Source organism: Moschus berezovskii, chromosome 16, assembly GCF_049115385.1.
Source record: "Moschus berezovskii isolate FMDL1 chromosome 16, NW_MosBer_1.0, whole genome shotgun sequence".
In the NCBI taxonomy this organism is placed as follows: domain Eukaryota; kingdom Metazoa; phylum Chordata; class Mammalia; order Artiodactyla; family Moschidae; genus Moschus; species Moschus berezovskii.
The window spans coordinates 65,664,238-65,686,438 of record NC_142475.1 but is presented as its reverse complement, the minus strand read 5'-3'; the positions used below and the strand labels follow the sequence as shown (position 1 = coordinate 65,686,438).

Sequence of the window (22,201 nt, the reverse complement as noted above, 5' to 3'; positions counted from 1 at the left end):
CTTCTCCTCCGCCTCCTCCCCCGGCTCCCAGCGCCGAGTCCGCGGCCTGCGGGAGGGCGCGCGCCGCCTCCTGCCCAGACCAGCCTGTTGGAGGGGCGGGGGGAGCGGGGGGAGCGGGGGAGAACGTGTGCGCGCGCCCCAGCGGGCTCAGAACTCACCACCTGCGCCGGAGCGCGCTCAGCCCGGAGCATCCCAGCCCTCGGGCCACCCCCTCGCCCCCGCCGACCCAGCTCCACCTCTCCTTCCCGCCGCACCACCTCCCCCCGTCCTCCCCCTCCGCTTCGGTGACTGCTCGCCCGGCGGCAGGGCCGGAGTCGTCGCAGCCACCTCATTGCACAACCCGGCTTCCCAACTGTTTACACAGCCCGGCCTGTGAGTGTGTGTGTATACAGCGTGAGTCACCGGGAGGCGGAGGAGGTGGAGGAAAAGGAGAAGGAGGAGTGCACTGGCCGGGATCGGTGCGGCGCACACACTCACTCACACTCAGTCACTCTCTCCGAGAGCGTCTCCCTCGCGCACACTCACGCCGGGAGCCCAGGAGCGCGCCTGATCCCGAGCGCCGCGGAAAAGTTGCTCCGGCTTTCGCTGCGAGACTTCTTGCTTTGGGAAGTTGTGTTTGCTCCGTGGCTCCAGCGAGCCTGCGGAATCCTGTGCTCGCCGCTCTGAACCTGGGAAGGCCGGCCGCCTCTGCCTCCCCGACTGTCGGCAGCTTCGACAACAATAGCGGCGGCTGCACCCACTCTGCGAGGCGCCCCGAGCCGGTACCCGCGGGGATCCGGAGACCCAAGCCGGCCTCCGCGCCCCGGACGCGCTGCCAGCGTGGTCCCCGCGTGCACCAGGAGCGGCTCCAGCTTTGCCCCCGGTGGGGGCAGAACCAAGCTTCGTCTGAAACTCCATCCCCCGGGCTGGAGTAAGTCGCGGCGTCCGTCGCGCCTTTCCGCGCGGATCCGAGGACTTACAAAGCCGGGGCCGCCCCGGCCCGGGTCGGGATGCGGGTCGGTCCCGTGCGCTCTGCCATGAACGGCGTCTCGCAGCCCCGCACTCCGGCCTTGCTGCTCGCCGCCGGCCGGGGCACCCCGGCCAAACGCCTGCTGGACGCGGACGACGCGGGGGCCGTGGCGGCCAAGTGCCCACGTCTCTCCGAGTGTTCGAGCCCCCCGGACTACCTCAGCCCCCCTGGCTCTCCCTGCAGCCCGCAGCCTCCGCCCGCCGCTCCAGGGGCCGGCGGCGGCTCCGGGAGCGCGCCTGGGCCCAGCCGCATCGCCGACTACCTGCTGCTGCCCCTGGCTGAGCGCGAGCATGTGTCCCGGGCGCTGTGCATCCACACCGGCCGCGAGCTGCGCTGCAAGGTACGCACCCGGGGGGCCGGGACCCGGCGGAGGTCGCGGGTGAGGGGGGGCACGGTGGCAGGCAAAAGTGTTTGAGGTCTCGCCCGCCAGCGCCCGGGAGCCGAAGGTGCCGCCAGCGCTTGGGCTTGGGGCAAGGCGGTAAAGTGGGTTTGAGCCAGGGAAGGCAGCATTTGACCAGGATCTCCTTTCTGGGAATTGTGAGGTTCGGATGGAGTGGTATAATTCGAACTCGGCGGTCAAGAGGGAGTGCGGTGCTTAATTGCTTTATATCTATTAGATATTATTTCCTTAGCGCCCAGTTTAGTGCGTGGCACTCCATATAAGTTGTGGAATTGAAATGGATTCCAGGGCCATGCCATTCCCCTTTTCTCATTCTCCTCGGTCCCCCCGCCCCTCGTTCTGGAAGGGCGCCCTGCAGTGGGTGCTTGCTTGGAGCAGCTGGCAGCTCTCTCGCCGGGACTGCGAGGCACCCGGGCTCAGCTGTGGGTGGTCAGGGGGCGGGAGGTCCGTGTCGGGCTCAGGTCTTGGGGATTCCGGCTGGAACCCGCGCTGGAACCGGAACCCCGTCTTCCCGAGAGAGCAGTCTGGGGTGTGGGGGTTTGGGGGTCTTCCAGCCAGGACGTGGGGATTTGGCTGGAATGGAAATGTTGGAAAGCCCGCACCGGCTAGGAACCCTCGCTTCCATTCATGTCTTGATTTTCCGGCCAGCGATTTTCCTTTGAACATAAGGGATGCCATCCAATTGGAGGTACAACTGGAAACAGGATTCCCTGCGCTCGTAGACGCAGAACATTCCCACAGTCCTTCTACCTTTTGCGAGCTGGACACCCCGGTCTCAGACATTTCTGATAATCCTCTGGGCTGCTCCTTTTCTCCTGAAAGATAGGTTCACCCCTCAGATTCACTCTTGGGTTTTCTGCAACTCACCTGACCCCCAAACTTCCCTGGGCTCGCTGCTGCCACCTACTGGCCGACCCGAACGAAACTTCAAATGCATGATCAAGCCCAGTTTTAAAGGGGGGGAAACTTTTCTTCTGGGTCGCTGGGGCTAAGAGCTCTTTCGGGAGGAGTATGAGTGTGGGCTGGGGGTGGGAGGAGGGGGCCAGCGGAGAGATTTCTTCGAGCTGGTGACAGAGCAGCCAGGCCTCAGAGGTGGGGTGGGTCTGGTCATTGTGCAACCCCTTCCAGTTCCTCTGAGCGGATAATAGCTGAATCCAGATGGTGACAATCCGTGTGTCACCGTTTCCAGTTGAGTCTAGGATATGAGTAACCGGACTAAACAAAAGGCCCTTAAAGAGACCAGTCAGCTTCTTAGAGGAGATGCTACTGGTATCCTGGGTGAAGGTGGGGGAGGGAATTGGTGGGGGAGAGGGAGATAAAGGAATCCCCCCTGCCCCCAGGATCCTGTATCCCTCCTGTGGGAATGTTACTTCAAGACTGCTTATACCTGAGTCAGCCCAGGCAGGTTGCTTAGGGCTGTGTTGACAGACTTGGGGTCGTTTGTTCCTTCCCGGTAGTGACGGAGTTTCGTGTTCTCCAGCCCCTTGCTTCCACTTGGAGCTGCATAGTCACCACCTTCTGTGCCCTTCCTGGTCTGCAGGAGGTCATGCCTCTCCAGGGACTACTCCTGCAGATACCAGAGGGACCTCCGTCAGCCCCTTGGCACCCACCAGCGAGCAAGAGCCACAGAGGGTGGGGACTTCGGGGCTTAGCTCTCTGGAGCTTGTGGAAGGCCATACAGAGAAGACTCTTTCGAACCATCCATATGGTGGCTCTTTGGATATTTACTAGCCCAGAGCCCTAGACGCTTCTGGTTTGGGGGTGTTCGAGATAGCTGTTGAAGAGCTAATGGGGGTGTGTGCGTGCATGCTAAATCGCTTCAGTAATGTCCGGCTCTTTACAATCCTCTGGACTGTAGCCTGCCAGACTGCTCTGTCCGTGGGATTTCCCAGGCAAGAATACTGGAGCGGGTTGCCTTGTCCTCCTCCAGGGGATCTTCTCGACCCAGGGATATAACCCCCATCACTTAGGTCTCCTGCATTGACAGGCGGGTTCTTTATCATTAGTGCCACCTGGGAAGTCCCATGTCAACCAGAGTCCCCAGATTGAGAATTGCAGCCCAGCCCAGGAGCTGGAAGGCAGCCTCTGCTTCTCTAGCCTCCTAAGCGGGTCCACTTCTCTCTGCAGGTGTTCCCCATTAAACACTACCAGGACAAAATCCGGCCTTACATCCAGCTGCCATCACATAGGAACATCACGGGCATCGTGGAGGTGATCCTTGGGGAAACAAAGGCCTACGTCTTCTTTGAGAGGGACTTTGGGGACATGCACTCCTACGTGCGCAGCCGGAAGAGGCTGCGGGAAGAGGAGGCTGCCCGGCTCTTCAAGCAGATTGTCTCTGCCGTCGCCCACTGCCATCAGTCAGCCATTGTGCTGGGGGACCTGAAGCTTAGAAAGTTTGTCTTCTCCACCGAAGAGAGGTGAGCGGCCCCCGCAGCCTCTCCTGTGCCTTTTGGAAGCGAAACGAGGGTGCAGGTTGAGCAGTTAGGGGTGGTGCGTTGGCTCAGAACATCAAGGGCTCAGTTGTCCCAGAGTTAGTCTTGAGAAGTCTTCTCTCTGAAGGAGCCAAGGCCACAGCTGGATTTCCTGCACCCTTGTGGATGTGGCCTGGGGACACCTGGATGCATTTGTGGGATGTCACGTGAGGACAGGTTACCCTCCCCACTTCTACCCCGGGATCAGGTTTATTCCCCATTGTTGTCAGAAAGGTCAGTTCTTCTCCGGTACAAATGTCAGCCTGCCCTTCACAGCATCGATTCCTAGAGGACGTTTTAAAATCCTTGTTTATACTGAATGCCTTTTTTTTTTTTGGTACCTAGGAAGTGTCACAGAACTGGTCAGACTTTCGTATTTGCAGAAACCTCTCCTTTTCCTTCACCCCACACTTCTATTCTGTGTCATGCTTGGCCCCCAATATTTTCTCCACTTTGTCCAGTGACTTTTTAGGCATTTTGTTTGGCTACATCTTCAGAAAATAGCCACTGTTGAATAAGAAATGGAAGCTGGATGGAATTGGTTGCTAAATATAGATCATGGCTTACCTCATAAAAGAACAAGATGAGCCTGATAAGACAATAATGAGACATTAAGATTCAGAGTTGAGGTTTCAGACAAGAGAATTCAAGAAGCCGCAGGAGATAAACCTTACCTGATTTTAGGAGGTGGGCCACATCCCTCGTGGAAAGATTAAGAGCAATACCACTGTCTAGTTGCACAGGAGGGTGTGCACTCCTGTTGTAGCTGTTCATGCAGGGCTCACCCATCTGTGCCATTTTAGCCTTAACTCCAGATCCTATGAAAATGTACAGGGTTGTTGAGTTGCCAGAAAACCTGACTTTGTATCTGACCTTGCAAGAGTTATTGGAACATACTGATTAGCAAAGAAAAGCAAAGTGTTGGCAATGAAGAAGTTTCCAGTTCCTGGAACACTCTCCTTTGATATGGTGATGTATTTTCTGAAACATGCCTTACACACCTCCTTGCTTACTTTTGAAATCCACCATTGCACAGGCAAATGTCATGTGCATGGAGTTTGGCAACCCAAGGGTTAAGCAATGGCAGGCTGACGCTAGCCCAGTAAGCAGCACAGGTGCAGGGTTTTCGTACTATAGGAACCAATCAGCGGCAGACAGTGTGGGTTGAGTCATATTTTCCGTTTACAGAACCAATGGGTATTTTACATAACGCCTGGGGAGGTCAGGCTGAGGACATCCCGAAGTTAGCACATGTATACTACACTCCAGGGAACAGGAAGGCAGGAAGGAAAAAAAAACAACTAGACCTTTAAGAGGAAAAGGAATTGACCCAGTAGCCTGTACCAAATATTTGCGTCCTTCTCAACCAATGATTTACTGAAACAGGGTTATTTCAGAGAAACTGGTGGGGGGGCACAGTGGCCACCAGATATTGGAGGCTCCCCACATGGCTCTGGACTTTGGAGGAGCCCAGGAGGCTTGAGTGGCTGGATCTGAACAGGGAGGCACCTGAAGCTTCATCCGAGAGCTTTGACTAAAGATGTTTCAGTTTAGTTGTTACCTGAACAGATGAATCCCTATCTGGGTAAATGAGCTCAGGTGTTGCTATGCCATCCTAGGGTGTGTGTGCCTGTGTACACGTACATGGGCATTTTAGGCGTCCTGCATCTTTGAAACCCACCAGCGCTTTCTTTGTCTTCTTGTCCTGGCTAAGCATTCTTTGCAATTAAATATCCCAATACACGTAATTAACAATTCCTCATACTTTTCCTGAGTTGAGGCCATTGTGGGCTTGGGCTCAGGTGTGTATATCCATGTGAGCAGTGGTGCTGACAATCCATGTGTAATATCAGTGAGCTTGGGTTCCACGTTCTGTAATGTTCTGTATTGCCAAGCATTGCTGCTAGTGACCCTGGCAGTCAGTGGCATGATAAGAGATAAGATCGCCTTATAGGATGCTCCGGCTCTCCCTGAAGCAGTAGGATAAACTGTTCTTCCCTGATAGCTTTTGGAGAAATGTCAGCATTCTCCTGACATGGGCTCCCACTACTGCAATGTGCACTTTGTAAATTGTGTAACCCCTATTAGGATATCTCTTCTAAGCTCTAGCGTCATGAATAGTATTTGGGGCTTTGCATCATACCCTCCACCCCAGGCGCTCTCTCAATACTTTGCTAATTTTTATTGCAGTTTGTATTGGTTTGTGAAATCCGGAGTCCTCCTGGGTAGGTTGCAAGGCAGTGCTTACTGGATGAAGGGGTAACTGGCATTCCTTGGGCCTTCGTGTTGAGTGCCTGTGGGCCCTATTATTGGGAAGGAAGGCCTTGTTTTTCATAGCAGCTGGATCTGGAAGTAATGGCTTGTTTCATGTCTTCTATAGAACCCAGCTCAGACTGGAAAGTCTTGAAGATACACACATCATCAAGGGAGAAGATGATGCTTTGTCAGACAAACACGGCTGCCCAGCCTACGTGAGCCCTGAGATTCTGAACACCACGGGGACCTACTCTGGAAAGGCGGCAGACGTGTGGAGCCTTGGGGTGATGCTCTACACCCTTTTGGTGGGGCGCTACCCCTTCCATGACTCAGACCCCAGTGCCCTTTTCTCCAAAATCCGACGTGGACAGTTCTGCATTCCTGACCACATTTCTCCCAAAGCCAGGTGCCTCATTCGCAGCCTCCTGAGACGGGAGCCTTCAGAGAGACTCACTGCCCCAGAGATCTTACTCCATCCCTGGTTTCAGTCTGTCTTGGAACCTGGGTACGTCGACTCAGAAGTGGGAACTTCCGACCAGATTGTTCCAGAGTACCGGGAGGACAGTGACATCAGTTCCTTCTTCTGCTGATCCCCAAACCTCAGAAACCTCACGATTCTCACACATGGCATTTTCCATTTCTAAAGATGGACAGGCCAACCAGACAGGTGATGGCGTGGAGACTGTGGCTGCTGAATTCAGCACGGCGCCCCTTCTTTCTCATCTTCTGGATGTGTGACTGAGGAGGTGAGCAGCGTACACTCTGATTGGCTGCCCTGCAGAGTTGTTTTCCTCAGGGAACCTTCGCCAACGATCCCTTTGTTGGATTTGGGGGTTCCACCTCTTTTCTGGGTGGCACGGAGTATGAATATCCTGCAGCGTGTGATGGAGTGAAATGAACTTTCTAAAGGGAGAGGAAATGAATCATACAATGGCATTTTGGGCAATAACTATATTTTTAACAGGGTGACAAATTACCTGGGCCAATAAACCTGCCATCTTCAAACTGATCTTTGGTAGCCAGGCTTTCGCTACCCCCAAGCTTCTCTGATTGGAAACTTGTTTTTTTCTGGTTTGGTTTAACACTCGCTCTTTCTTCATGTTTTTGGAGCAGACTGTTTCAGGGGCATAGGAACCTGCCTGAACCATGAACCCAGAATCATCTCTCCTCTGTGTCCTGCCAAGACCCCATTTGCACTAATGCCTTCTTTCTGACCTTGAAATGAGCCCCTTCCCCTTTCACTAGAAAAGCACTTACCAGCTAACGGTGGAAGAGTATCACAAAAGATTCAAGCTCCTGGCTGTTTCAGAACTCTGAGCTCAGACAGAAAGACTGGAGACTTTTAAAAAGAATTTGTGCACTTGGAAACCATTAGCTGTTTTGGTTCCCTTCAAATACGTTAGCATTTATCTTTTCCTTTTTTCCCCCAAGACCATCTCAGGGTGGAGCATTTTGTCTAGGAGGAGAAAGATAAGAAGACTCCTCTCTCCCAAGAGCAAATTTTTGTACTTCAGAGAAAGTAAATTTTGAATAGTCTTAGATGGCTCTCAGACTAACTTCCAGAATTAGTCTTTAACCACCCCCTTGGGTCTGGTGTGCAGTTTTGCATGACAGGTTGTTAATATTTCATCTCTGGTGTGGTTTATGAATGCATCTGTTTCATCAGTATCTGGAATGAAATAGCAAACCCCAAATCTTTAAGGTCGGAAGGGACTTTAAAAGTCATCTAGTCCAACTTCTTTCCTTTCTCTACCACCTCCTAGTGTAGAAATCCCCTTCCTCCCCCACTCCCCCCAAATTCTTTCACAGGTGGGACTCCAACCTCTGTTTGAATGCTTCCAGAGATGGGAACTCACTACCTACAGAAGATAGAACTTAACAGAGAAACTGCCACTTGCATTAAAAAAACAGATGAAATATCAGTAAATGTCTCAGACAGTACTGAAATCTGGTGGTTAAACGGGTAAACCAAACATACTGTATTTTGAGAAATGGCGCAAAAACAGGCAGTCAGTCACCTTTAAGGGCTACGCCTTAGGCAAACTACTAACATGCATTGTGAGAATACCGTGTATACCTCACGTACTGTGTACTCTGTACATATATTGTACCTTTTATACATTTGTTGTTGTTGTTTTCACTCTGACACTTGTTCTGTTGTCTGTGTCTGTCTGAATAACCTGCGTGTCTAAGACCACGTGAAATGTGAATGATCATCGGCAATATTACCTTGACAGAATCATGGGACTTGGAGAAGAAGGACAGAGATCTCTGTCGCACTAACGCTGTCGTGGCTGCTTGAATGTTTTATCTGTGATACATGACCCGGCTAAGGACTCTGGGTTTGCTGGGGCTTCGAAACACTAGACCCTTCTTGTACATGTGTATATATGTTGAGACGGCCATTTCCGACTTGTAGAGAGATTTTAATAAATCTGGTTTCGTAAATAGGTGCAGTGACTTTCTTTGGAGTCCAGTCCACCGTTACCTGGTGTAGTTTCATGCTGGGGATGCAAAGGTCGCTGGCTTTGGGCCTGAAATCTCAATGGGGAGATGAAGAAGTAAACAGCTGATGATTATATATGACCTTTGATAAAGCAGAACCCATTCACTTTTTCCATTGAAGTAGACAAATTCATTTTGACGGGTGAGACCAATTTGGTGAATCAGGCTGATGAGGGCCGTGGGTTGAATCTCAGAGTTGAGAAACATTTGAAGAGGCCTGTGCATGAGAAAGTCTTGAGTTGTCAGAGTCCCTCTCGCTTACGGTCTTTCACAGACCCTTGAGAATTTGATGAAAACTGTGGACACTTCTCAGAAAAACGCCCATGTGTATCCAACAGAATTCCGTTGTAATTTCAGAGGTCCACATCCATCCCTGCAGGTATCACAGGGCCTCCTGTTGAGAGCCAAACTCCACCCTTTCCTCCCCCATTAGACTTAATTAAAATGGTTAGTTGAGCCCCTTTTTTTTTTCTGTAAAAGTGGAACTAATAGGAGAGTTAAAAGCATTATTTTTGATTCACAAATACAGAAATTGGAATTGATTAGGTATAAAACTTCACAATAGAATAAAATCTATTCTAAATAAAGTCAGCATCCAGAGTGATTTTTAAAAAGTTTGTAAAGTGTAACACATATACAGAAAAAATAGAAGTGTGTGATTCTGAATTTTCACAAACCAAACATACCGGTCTAACCTGAAGTCAGGTCAAAAAAAAGAAACATGGCTAGGACCCTGGGATCTCCCTCCTACCCCTTTCAGTCCCACCTGACACCCTCTCCAGGGGTTACCACCATGCAAGTGAACATGTTAGTCACTCAGTTGTGTCTGACTCTGCAAAGCCATGGATGGTAGCCTGCCAGGCTCCTCTGTCCATGGGATTCTCCAGGTAAGAATACTTCAGTGAGTAGCCATTCCCTTCCCCAGGGGAATCTTCCTAATCCAGGGATCGAACCTGGGTCTCCTGCATTGCAGGTGGATTCTTACCGTCTGAGCCATCAGCGAAGCTATGGGACACAAATTTAATTCCAGATTCTAATGGTAAAAGTTAGAATAAGGATTAAGCCATCCACTCTGGGCTTAAATGAAAAGGCAAACAAATTACAGATGACACAACTGCCCTTTTCTAGGACTCAGACTGAGATCACCCAGGAAAGCAGACCTATGACACCAAAGTTGCACCTCAGGCCTCATGACCCAGGAACTTGAGAAATGGAAAAAGCATGAAGCAAAGAACAGGCAGATGCCTGAGTAGTTATAAAACGAGGAAGCTGAGAGTTGAGCTAGGGTCATCCCGTGAATAAGATCCTTAAACCCCGAAGTTCCTGGATCCTCAGGACATACAGTGCAACTTCTCCCTGCCCTGATGAACCCAGGCGAGGCTCAGCACGACTCCTTGGGCACACAGAAGGCTAACACTTTGGACTTCACCAAGCTTTTTAATCTAAGGATTTCAAAACACTTTGCAAGCAATTAAGGTTACAACACCTCTTTGTACTGTTGTTACATGAACCAAGTGGAGGGAAATATGGGTCAGGATTGGCTGGGATGACATGTGATGCCACAAATCCATAAATTTAATCTCTTCAAAGGTTGAAACAAATCTGGGGCAATCACAGCCAGTTATCAGTACTTACAGAAGATTGGAAGGAGAGTGTGCCACGTACTGGTTAAAAAGCGGATCGCTTTTATTTTCCCTTACATCCTCAATATAAATCATTCAAGTGACATTTCAGTAACCGTTTATTCATATCATACTAGAAGTTTCACTCTTTTCTTCCCCTGTTCCTTCTCCCTCTCCCTCGCCTCTCCCCTTTAATAGTCACAGCAGCCAAGAGAAACAGGCAAGGCAAATAGTATTTGCTCCATTTTACAGACGAGAAAATGGTCTCAAGTGTCTTTCAGCAGCTACTTAGGAGTAAGCAGCTAAGGGCTGGGACCTGATCTTGGGTCTTTGTACTCCTTGTCTAATGTTGTGACTATGTCTGCACGTGGCCGTTTAACTTCTGGTAAGAATGACAATTGGAGAAGATGGTTCAAGACAAATACTTCAGCCCCATCAGAGTCTTCAAAACAATTCAGTATATCAGTTATAAAGGTGGGAGCATTACTGAAGATGAGAGATTCATTATTCAAAAAACGTATACTATTCTCCTCCCATGTGCTAGATCGTTGGGAAACACATGGCCAAGACGCAGTCCTTGCTCCCTGATAGAAAACTCCATGAAGTCAGGGACTGTGATTGTCTTCATCTCCCTGGCTTCTAGCACTCAGCTCAATGTCTATCACCGGAAGGTGTCCAATGGCAACATGGATGGATGGATGAGTGGGTGGGTGGGTGGGTGAGTAGATGGGTGAATGGGTGGGTCATTGGATGGATGAGTGGGTGAGTGGGTGGATGAGGGGATGGATGAGTGGGAGGTGGGTGGGTGGGTGAGTGGACTGGATGAGTGGGCGAGTGGGTGGGGGAGTAGATGGGTGAGTGGGTGGGTGATGGGTGGCTGGGTGGGTCATTGGATGGATGCGTGGGTGAGTGAGTGGGTGGGCAGGTGGGTGGGTGGGGGAGTAGATGGGTGAGTGGGTAGGTGAGTGGGTGGATGAGTGGGAGGTGGGTGGGTGGGAGAGTGGATCATTGGATGGGTCAGTGAATGGATGGGTGTGTGGATGAGTGAGTGAAAGGATGTCCTCCAGCAGCTCAGAGCCTATTGGGCCTCCGAGTCAGAGAGCCAAAAACACAAAAGCATGCATCTTGTGATTGGGGTCTCTTCCTATCTCTGAAGCCCTTCCACTATTTGACCTTCAACAAGCAGATCTGCAACTCTGGTTCTCATTTGCTCATCTTTAAACAGGAGCAAGCTCTGGGAGCTGGTAATGGACAGGAAAGTCTGGTGTGCTGCAGTCCCTGTGGTCGCAAAGAGTCAAAGGGTCGGACATGACTGAGCGATTGAACTGACTAAAATAGGACTGATGCTCTTTGATTTCTTCAGCCCCTCCAGCTGCTCTTCTGTAAAAACAGACTGATTCTGTGATTCTGTGAAAACAGGCCCTAAGACAATCTTCGTCAGAGGGACCACCAGGGTAGCTTTACGCTTCCTTTTAAAACTAGGCACAGACAGCGTGAAATTAGGATGAAAATTTCATTCTGGATGAGAAAAGACATTGTAGCAATGAAGATTATGGAAATGGTTTTTCAGCATAACTTTGGCTGGGGGAGGGAGGGTAATTTGATTAATCATGGTCCTTCTCTAAAAAAAAAAAAAAACCCAAAAGACACAAAAGGAATTTCATCACCAGCCCCTGGGAACTGCCCACATCAGAGTTCAGTGGATTCTTTGAAGATCCTGGTAGCAGTCAATGACTTAGTGGTTCCTAGCAGAGGTAGGGAAAGGGAAAGTGTTAGTTACTCAGTGGTGTCCAACTCTTTGTGATCCCCTGGACTGTAGCCCACCAGGCTTCTCTGTCCATGGAATAGGCAAGGATGCTGGAGTGGGTAGTCATTCCCTTCTCCAGGGGATCTTTCCGACCCAGGAATTGAACCAGTGTCTGCTGCATTGCGGGCGGATTCTTTACCATCTGAGCCACCAGGAAAGCCCAGGAAAAGACAAGTTCAGTTCAGTCACTAAGTCATGTCTGACTCTTTGCGACCCCATGGACTGCAGCGTGCCAGGCTTCCCTGTCCATCACCAACTCCTGGAGCTTGCTCAAACTCACGTCCATCGAATAGGTGATGGCATCAAACCGTCTTATCCTCTGATGTTCCCCTCTCCTCCTGCCTTTGATCTTTCCCAGCATCAGGGTCTTTACAAATGAGTCAGTTCTTCACATCAAGTGGCCAAAGTATTGGAACTTCAGCTTCAGCATCAGTCCTTCCTAATCAGGACTAATTTCCTTTAGGATTGACTGGTTTGATCTCCTTGCAGTCCAAGGGACCCTCAAGAGTTTTCTCCAACATCACAGTTCAAAAGCATTAATTCTTTGGCGCTCAGCCTTCATTATGGTCCAACTCTTACATCCATACATGACTACTGGAAAAATGGAAGATTTGACTAGATGGACTATTGTCAGCAAAGTAATGTCTCTGCTTTTTAATATGCTGTCTAGATTGGTCATAACTTTTCTTCCAAGGAGCAAGTGTCTTTTAATTTCATGGCTGCAGTCACCATCTGCAGTGACTTTGGAGCTCAAGAAACTGCAGCCAAATTTCACAGCTCAGTCCTGCTAGAAGCTATACAGTACACATCTCACTTTGTTTCAGGAACCCTGTAAAGTGAATCATCTGTTCCCATTTAGCAGATGTGGAACAGTGTGGCTGAACAGTGAGTTCAAGTTCACAGAGTGAGTGGACTGGACCGTAACCTGGGCCCATGTGGCTCCAGATCTTTGCATTTTCCAGTCCTGTGCAGGCCACTTTGTGTTTGATGTGCTAGACCACCAGCACAGTTTCTTCTTTTTGGAGCATCTCTTGTGCTGGGAGATGTTTTGCCAGGAGGTGTATAGTATTCAGGGTTAATCCTGGTTTTGGTCTAGGATTTCTACTCACTGAGATTTATCAATAGAGTGCTGATGGTATACTATGAGCTGTGCTAAGTGCTTCACATGAATTAACAAATAATTACCTCATAGTATCCCTATAAAGAAGTATTGGTATCATTCCCTTTGAGGGGATTTACCCAAAGTCACACAGCACAGCATTCATCCAGAGTCCTTAAACATGAAGGCTTCCTGCCTCTTTGTTTTCAGAACCGGGAGACTTTGTAAATGATTCAGTCCTAAATGCAATGTGGTATCCTAGAACAGACAAAAAGACATTTGTGGAAAAATGAGTGAAATCCAAATAAAGTCTGGAGTTCAATAAGTGATAATGTGCCACTGCTGACTTCTTAGTTGAGACAAACGTACCGCAGAGATGTAAAATGATATCATTGGGGGAAACCAAGTGAGGGATATTTGGCAACGATCGGTACTATCTTTGCAACTTTTCCGTAAATGTAAAATTATCACAATGTAAAACGTTTACCATAAAGAAAGATTTAGTCCACACTTCTCTCATTTTGGTGGGACACCAAGCCTGAGACTGGGGAAGCCTCTGTCAAAAGGCCACTCTTGACCCAGCTGCCACCATCAGGCCTGCCACCCACCGCTCAACATCCTGGGTGCTGGCTGGTTGCTGTGCGTGACCTTCTAGAAGGTGTCTGGAGCCAAATGAGGTGAATGTCAGGCACTTCCATGGAAAGTGCCAGAAACATTTTGGACCCAGGACGTGGCATTTTGAAGAAGTAGGTTCTGAGGTCTGACCTTTCGGGTGGTGACTGAAAGTGTCCCAGCAGTTTTCTCGTGTGGCCGTCACGCTTCGTCAGCACAGCCGGCTGAGCCAGGCCCAGGGCTATGCCCCTCAGTTACGACCTCAAGGCCACACCTTGAGCTAGAAGGCGGCAGAAGCAGGCTGGGGTGAGCATTGCTGACAGGAGGACTTGGCCTCAGCCAGAGGGGCTGGGCCTGTGGGGTCAGGGTTCAAGTGCACGACAAACAGCTTTTGCATCTCTGCTGCTCCTTGTCAAGAGGCTGTCTAGCCTCTGGGAGGTGAAGAACCACCAAACCTGCTGCCTGTGGAGCTGTAGCCCTCAGCAGTCAGGGGCCAGGTTCGCCCACCCTCCAGCTCCCCATTTTATGGTTGGGGAAGCCAAGGCTGAGAGGGGAAAGAACAGCCAGTTCGCAGCCAACGCTCGTCTTGTATTTGAAATTTTCTTTCTCGATAGCTGCAGTTAGAGTTGGTTTCCAAGTTCCCGCTGATCGGTATCATTCTCACTTCTTCACTGGGGAAGTGAATTTGTGGATTACATTTCACAGGTGGCCCCCAAACGCTTCTCACTGTCTTCGACACACCGCTGGATACGCTGTGCAAATTATGAATGCAGAAAGAGAGTAATCCAAAGGACAGTGGTGATAGGGACCCAGATGGACTGAGTACTCTGTAATTCCCCAGCACTGCCTTAGCACTTTATAGGCACAGCTTCATTCTGTTCTTTTTTCCTTTTTCAATATTTATTTATTTATGACTCTCCAGTTGTGTCCGGAGAAGGCAATGGCAAGCCACTCCAGTACTCTTGCCTAAAAAATCCCATGGATGGGGGAGCCTGGTAGGCTGCAGTCCGTGGGGTCACTAAGGGTCGGACACGACTGAGCGACTTCACTTTCACTTTTCACTTTCACACATTGGAGAAAGAAATGGCAACCCACTCCAGTGTTCTTGCCTGGAGAATCCCAGGGACGGGGGAGCCTGGTGGGCTTCCGTCTATGGGGTCACACAGAGTCGGACACGACTGAGGTGACTTAGCAGCAGCAGCAGTTGTGGCGAACGGGCTCTGGAGATTGGTGGACTTAGTTGCTCTTTGGCATGTGGGATCTTAGTTTCCTGACCAGGGTTCAAGCCTATACCCCCTGCACTGGAAGGCAGATTCTTAACCACTGGACCACCAGGGAAGTCCCCTCATTTCATTCGTATAACAAGTCTGTGTGTAAGGGATTCTTATTGGTCCCATTGTACAGGTGGGTGTGTGAAAGCCCAGAGAGGGTAAGTGACTTGTTCTGGTCACACAGCTAGAATATGAAATCTCAACACAGGGAGTCTCACTCTAAAGAATATGCTCTTGACGTGTGGCTAATCCACTCCCCCATTTTGGCAGATGTTCATCTTTTATATTTATTCCCACAAATAAATACAGAGTTCTATCATGTCAGTAAACCCTGGACTCTCCTGGGGAAACCTGGAGAAAGCTTTTTATATTTGATACTTCCCAGGGCTGGAAGGAGAAAGAGTTTGAACTACAGGGTGAGAGAAATCTGACAGCGAAACCCAGCTCTGCAGCTAACTAGCTGTGTGACCCAGACAGTTCCTGGGACTGCTCTCTGCCTCGGTTGCAATGATAACGCCATCTGCCCCCAGAGGTGGGGTGGTAAGGATTACGTGAGGTAAGCCTATTCAGAGCCGGGTTCAAGGTGCCACCTCTGTGAAAAGAACCCAGGCTGGGGAGTCAGATAGACTTGGATTTGGATCCCAGCCTTGCTCCTTCCTTATAGCACTTCCCTGGTGGCTCAGTAGTAAAGAATCCGCCTGCCAATGCAGGAGACACATGTTCGATCCCTGGATTGGGAAGATCCTCTGAAGGAAGAAATGGCAACCCCCTCTGGTATTCTTGCCTGGAGGATCCCATGGACAGAGGAGCCTGGAGGGCTACAGTCCATGGGGTCACAAAGACTCAGACATGACTTAGCGACTGAACAATAATAACAACTTGCTCCGTGAAATTTAGCAAGTTGCAAGGTCTCTCTGAGCCATCATTTCCTGATGTATATAATGGATACAAAAATAAGTGTTTTTCAGGTATGCAGAAATGCCAGGGTGGTGGTGCTCAGTGGAATTGCAGGATTGCAGTGTTTTGAGGAGTTGCTGGGTTGCAGGCAGGATGGGTGATAAAAGCACGAAGAGCCTGTCCTGGGATTTCAGTCAAGATGAGCGTTCCCTTTGTCATGGTAGTGCATGCACGTCCTCCTCTTTCCTTTTTCGTACATGTTCTTTTCCTTCTGGGTTGCAGGCTCACCAGGTCAAAGTGTTGACTGTTCTAAGGGACAGTTTGGAGGGGAGGACCAGTCTCAGGGAGCAGGCCAGTACCCAGACCATCAGCCTACCCAGTACTTGCTGATTGGGGGTTGCTGACGTTGGTCTTAGTGCAGGTGAGCAGAGAGCCATTTGACTTCTCTGACTTGGTTCAGCTGGCCAGCTTCTCCAGGGTCTCAGAAACTCACCTTGGGGGCCAGGGAGGACTTGAAACTGCCATTTCACAGACTCTAAGAGACCTCACTGGGATCCCACAAGAGGAGAGCAAGGAGTAAACAAATTAACCCATGGCCAGTTTGTGCAGAGGCAGCGGTAGCTTAGTCCCAGTTAGCAGGGTGGCAAAGTGAGGAACCAGGGTCGCAGAGGCCCAGGGTTTGCAGTGTGGCTCTGGAACTTACCTGTGGAGGGAACTCACCCACCTCAGCCTCAGTTGCCTTATCTGTGAAATGGGGTTGGGGAGAATTCTCACCTCCTGAGATGGTGCGTAGGTAAGGCCATGCCTTTAAGCCATTTCCCACGTGCCTGACGTGCGTCAAAGTCTCAGCAAATGTCGGCTATTAATTGTTCTTTTTGTTCAGTGGCTCAGTCGTGTCCGACTCTTTGCAGCCTCGTGGACTGCAGCACGCCAGGCCTCCCTGTCCATCACCAACTCCCGGTGCTTCCTCAAACTCATGTCTGTTGCACTGGTGATGCCATCCAGCCATCTCATCCTCTGTCGTCCCCTTCTCCTCCTGCCTTCAGTCTTTCTCAGCATCAGAGTCTTTTCCAATGAGTTGGCTATTCACATCAGGTGGCCAAAGTATTGGAGCTTCAGCTTCAGCATCAGTCCTGCCAATGAATATTCAAGGTTGATTTCCTTTAGGATTGACTGGTTTGATTTCCTTGCAGTCCAAGGGACTCTCAAGAGTCTTCTCCAACACCACAGTTTGATAAATGGGATCAATGATGGCCAAGAGCAGTAAATCTATTCATTTAAAAATATGCTTGATGGTGCTTCTCATGCGTGGGGGCAGGGATCTTGTTAAGATGCAGATTCTGTTCACTGGGCTGGGTGGGGCCTGAGACTCTGCATTTTCGATCAGTTTCTGGGTGAAGTTGATGCTGTTGGCTAGAGAAACATGAGATTGGAACCCATTTCCAAACAGAGACCTGTTAAGTCTCAATTAAATGAGCTTATTCCTGAAAATGAGTATATGAGTGTGTAAGTCTCTTCAGCTGTGTCCGACTCTTTGCGACCCCAGTCTGCTGCTGCTCTGTCCATGGGCGTCTCCAAGCAAGAATACTGGAGTGGATTGCTGTGCCCTCCTCCAGGGGATCTTCCTGACCCATGAATAGAACCTCCGTCTCTTATGTCTCCTGCATTTTCAGGTGGGTTCTTTACCACTAGTGCCACCTGGGAAACCCAAACCAGGAGAGGGGAGTGGAGAGGAACAAATATTATTGAGTAGCTGCCTGGCATTGGATGTGTTGAATGAATTATCTCTTGCAACCCTCACAGCATATCTGAGGAATATTATCATCCTCTTTTTTTTCTGGATGGGGAGCAGAGACTCAGATGTCACGTGCTCAGGGTCACAGAGCTCAGTAGAGGACAGGACTGAGATATGGACTTGTCTGCTTACCTTCAATCCCATCCCCTTTCTCGACCTCAGAGGCCATGGCCGGAGCCTGAGAACACAGCTGCAAAGGCCCTCGGTTTCCCGGCTGGCAGAACGAGTGGCCTGGGTGTAAATGTCCTCTGAGTTCCCTCCGCAGCCTCCTGCTGGAAGCGTTTCTCTACTCGCTCAGCACTCACTTGGCTGAATCCCCACGCAGCTTCCTAATTTGGTGCTGACGCTCTGCTTACTGACGTATCCATGTCACCCTGTCAAGCTGGGAACACCACGGAGCTGCTGGGGCCGCTCATCTTCCTAACAGCCGGCCAAGCAGTGCAGCAGTGACCAGAATAAACTTGGCACCTGGGCCAAACAGAACATTCTTCCACACCCCCAGAGATGAGCCTTTCAGCGTCCCTCAGGTAGAGAAGGCCACTTGCAGCAACTGGAAGTCCTGCAGAGTCCAATTTCACCTTGGAGCCCAGTCTTGGAGTCTTAACCCTGCAGGGCCTGGGTGCTAAAGGGATTTGTTTGAACCTGTAGGTGGGGAGGGCTTCCCTGGTGGCTCAGTGGTAAAGAAACTGCATGCCAATGCAGGAGACTTGTGTTAGATCCCTGGGTTGGGAAGATCCCCTGGAAAAGGAAATGGCAACCCACCCCAGTATTCTTGCCTGGAGAATCTCATGGATAGAGGAGCCTGGACGGCTACAGTCCACGGGGTCACAAAGAGTCGGACACGACTGAGCAAGTAAAACAACAACTTAAGTGGAGAGACAGGCAGAGAAACCTACATACCTCAGGAAGGCTCATGCAAACCTCCTGAGCTCATAGAGCAGAGGTTCTGAGAACTGGGCAGGTTTTCAGAAGGACGTGTTGGCCAGAGCTAAAATCTCCAGGTTCAAAATCCTGGCTCTTCCACTTTCTAGTATATGATGTTGGGCGATTCATTTAATCTCCCTGAGCCTCTGTTTCCTTTTCTGTAAAATGGGTCTAGTGGCAGAAGTTGTCTGGTAAGGATGTGGTGAGAACTGCTTGAGTTAATACACAAATAGCCCTTAGAACTGGCACATGGCAGTTCTAAGCATGCATCTCCCTAAAATGTGAAATCTGTCAGAACAGGGACTTACTTGTCTTTATTGTTGGATACCTGGTACCTGGAAGAATGCCTAGAATGGTGAATACTCATGAATAGCTGTACAATGGTTGAATCAGAGAGTGTCTAGAGTGGTGGTTATCCAACTGTGTTCCAAGGAACCCTGTGGTGCCTGGGGCCACTGCATGATGAGATGGAGGGAGTGTGAGGGACAAAAGCTGACTGAGGGGAAGTCAGCCTCGTTCTGTCCCTTTTCCCTGCCCAGAGCCTCTCCGATTTATGTGCTGGATATATGATTTTCTACATAAGATTATATTTGGAAGAAGATTTTTGCAGCTGAAAAATTATTTGAAATTATCAATATTCAAAATTTTGTCCCTAGACTGTTCAGTTGTCCTGGGTGAGGGTTAAGAGTGCTGATTTCCTGACTTTACCAACGATTGGCTGAGTTGCATTTTCTTGGGAAAGGTCACGCATTTTATTTTGTTAGTTATTTAATAAAGCTACTGTATTGTTCATTTATTTGTGTATTTTTGGGTGCTCTGGCTCTTTGTCGCTGTGTCTGGGTTTTGTCTAGTTGCAGTGCTCGGGCTTCTCTTGTTGCAGAACAGGGCTCTAGGTGCACAGGCTCAGTAATTGTGGCACATGGGCTTGGATGCCCTACGGCATGTGGAATCTTCCCGAAACAGGACTGAACCCGTGTCCCCTGCATTGGCAGGAAGATTCTTAACCCTGGACCACTAGGGAAGTCCCAGGGCACACACTTAAGTCTGTTTCTTGGTGGATTCCTATTCATACTAACGTCCAAAGAACACGCTTCTATTCATTTTACAACTGGGGAAGTTGAGACCTTGTCACATGAAGTGCCTGGGTCAGGGTCTCCTAGGCTGGTGTAAAGGGGGTCTTCACTTCAAGACCAGTGCTCTTTTCATGCTGCAACTTCTGTGAGTCTTAAAAGGTAAGGTTCTTGGAGAAACCCTGTCCCAGATTATGAAAGTGGGTGCTGGAGGGAAACAGGGCCACTCCATAAAACTATCCTGGTTTTATGGGAAGTTTCTGCCTCTAGCAGCTTTGCTTTGCCTGCACACACTCCAGGGTAGGCACATAGTGAGTGTTGGAATGAAAGAAAAAGTGAACGAAAAATGAGATTCTTATGGAGAGATAGAAACAAAACATTAACAGTGTCATGGCAGGTGGTCTAAGCTCTAGGAAGAAAATCAAACTAGGTAAGGGACTGAGCGACTTCACTTTCACACATTGGAGGAGGAAATGGCAACCCACTCCAGTGTTCTTGCCTGGAGAATCCCAGGGACGGCGGAGCCTGGTTGGCTGCCGTCTATGGGGTCGCACAGAGTTGGACACGACTGAAGCGACTTAGCAGCAGCAGCAGCAGCAGCAAGGGATACAGAGTGATAGGTTGAGGGACTCTTCTAGACAGAATGGGGACAGAAGGTCTCTCCTGAGGAGGTGACTTTGAATAGAGACCCAAGGGATATGGGGGAGGGAGTTGCCTAGTAGAAGAACCTTTCAGATAAAGAGAAGAGCAAATGCAAAGGTCTTGAGACAGAGAAGTGCTTGGTGTGGTTGAGTACCTTTAAGGATTGTTTGAAGCTTAAATAAAACAATGGGTGTAAATTTCTTAGGCTAGTGGCTGCTACACACTGGCTGTTACTATTACTGATGTCATTTTACCTTCATGATGAGGACAAGTTTCAACAGATTTACGTTTTATTTTATTCTAATTTTTGTTATGTTTGTTGTGTTTGGGACTTCCCTGGTAGGCTGGTGGCTAAGTCTCTGTGCTCCCAATAGAGGGGGACTGGATTCAATCCCTGGTCAGGGAACTGGATCCTACGTGCTGCAACTAAGAGTTGGCATGCCACGACTAAAAGCTTCCCCCATGCTGCAACCAAAACTTGGTGCAGTCAAATAAATAAAGTTAAAAAATAAAAAGTCATATTCATTGAGGTATAATTTCCCTACAGTAAAATTCACCCCTACCTAGTAAACACGGGAATGAAATTTGACAAATGCTTCCCCTTGTATGAGTCCCACCACAATCAGGATTTCAAACATTTCTGTCACCGTAAGAATTCCCTTGTGCCTTTTGCAGCAAATCTTCTTGTTTTTCCATTGCTGTCGTTCAGTCGCTCAGTGTATCCAACTCTTTGCGACCCCGTGGACTGCACACACCAGGCTTCCCCATCCATCACCAACTTCCAGAGCTTGCTCAAACTCATGTTCATTGAGTCGGTGATCTTATTCTCTGTCATCCCCTTCTCCTCCTGCCTTCTACCTTCCCCAGCATCAGGGTTTTCACATCATGTGGCCAAAGGATTGGAGCTTCAGCATCGGTCCTTCCAATAAATATTCAGGACTAATTTCCTTTAGGATGGACAGGTTTGATCTCCTTGCAGTCCAAGGGACTCTCAAGAGTCTTCTCCAACACCACAGTTCAAAAGTATCAATCCTTTGGTGCTCAGCCTTCTTTATGGTCCAACTCTCACATTCATACATGACTACTGAAAAAACCATAACTTTGATTAGATGGACCTTTGTCAGCAAAGTAATGTCTCTGCTTTTTAATATGCTGTCTATTTAGGTCATAGCTTTTCTTCCAAGGAGCCAGCGTCTTTTAATTTCACGGCTGCCGTCACCATCTGCAATGATTTTGGAGCCCAAGAAAATAAAATCTGTCTCTATTTTCATTGTTTCCCCATCTTGTGCTTCATCCAGCCCAGCATTTCACATAATGTCCTCTGCATATAAGTTAAATAAGCTTTGTTTCTCAATAGCCCCTAGCAATCATTAATCTATTTCTGTCTCTAGAGATTTGGAATCATGTAGATGTAAACTTTTGTGTCTGCCTTCTTTCACTTTGCAGAATGCTTCTGAGATTTCTTTATGCTGTTGTATGTCTCCTAGTTTGTTCTTTTTTTTTGGCCGAGTAGTATTCCATTGTGTGGATGGAAACCTTTTGTTTATCTCTTTGCCAGTTGAAGGACACCCGGGTTGTTTCCAATTTGGGGTTATTATGAGTAAAGCTGCCATCAATATTCATGTACATGTCTTTGTGAAATGAAACTGTTGGCTCATTTGCTTCACTTGATAAGGAATCACTGAATTGCTTTCTATAATATTTTGCATCCCCATTAGTAAAGTATGAGCATTCCAATTGCTCTGCATCTTCACCAAGACTTTGTATTGTCATCTAACTAGTTAATTAGTCAATTAATTAATATTTTAGTCATCCTAG

General features: G+C 49.1%; 1 protein-coding gene and 1 long non-coding RNA gene across 2 annotated transcripts; one reads left to right on the top strand and one right to left on the bottom strand.

The window, feature by feature from the left end:
- Positions 1-218: 218 nt before the first annotated feature.
- On the top strand, positions 219-8,587 carry TRIB1 (tribbles pseudokinase 1). The gene is made up of 3 exons (XM_055432092.2): positions 219-1,349; positions 3,537-3,829; positions 6,264-8,587. The coding sequence occupies exons 1-3, from the start codon at positions 990-992 to the stop codon at positions 6,727-6,729; spliced, it is 1,119 nt and encodes a 372-aa protein (XP_055288067.1). The 5' UTR covers positions 219-989; the 3' UTR covers positions 6,730-8,587.
- LOC129560160 (uncharacterized) lies at positions 2,175-2,904 on the bottom strand. The gene is made up of 2 exons (XR_008686707.2): positions 2,797-2,904; positions 2,175-2,224 (listed from the first exon to the last, which is right to left on the bottom strand). It is a non-coding gene; the product is annotated as an uncharacterized LOC129560160 (long non-coding RNA).
- Positions 8,588-22,201: the final 13,614 nt, after the last annotated feature.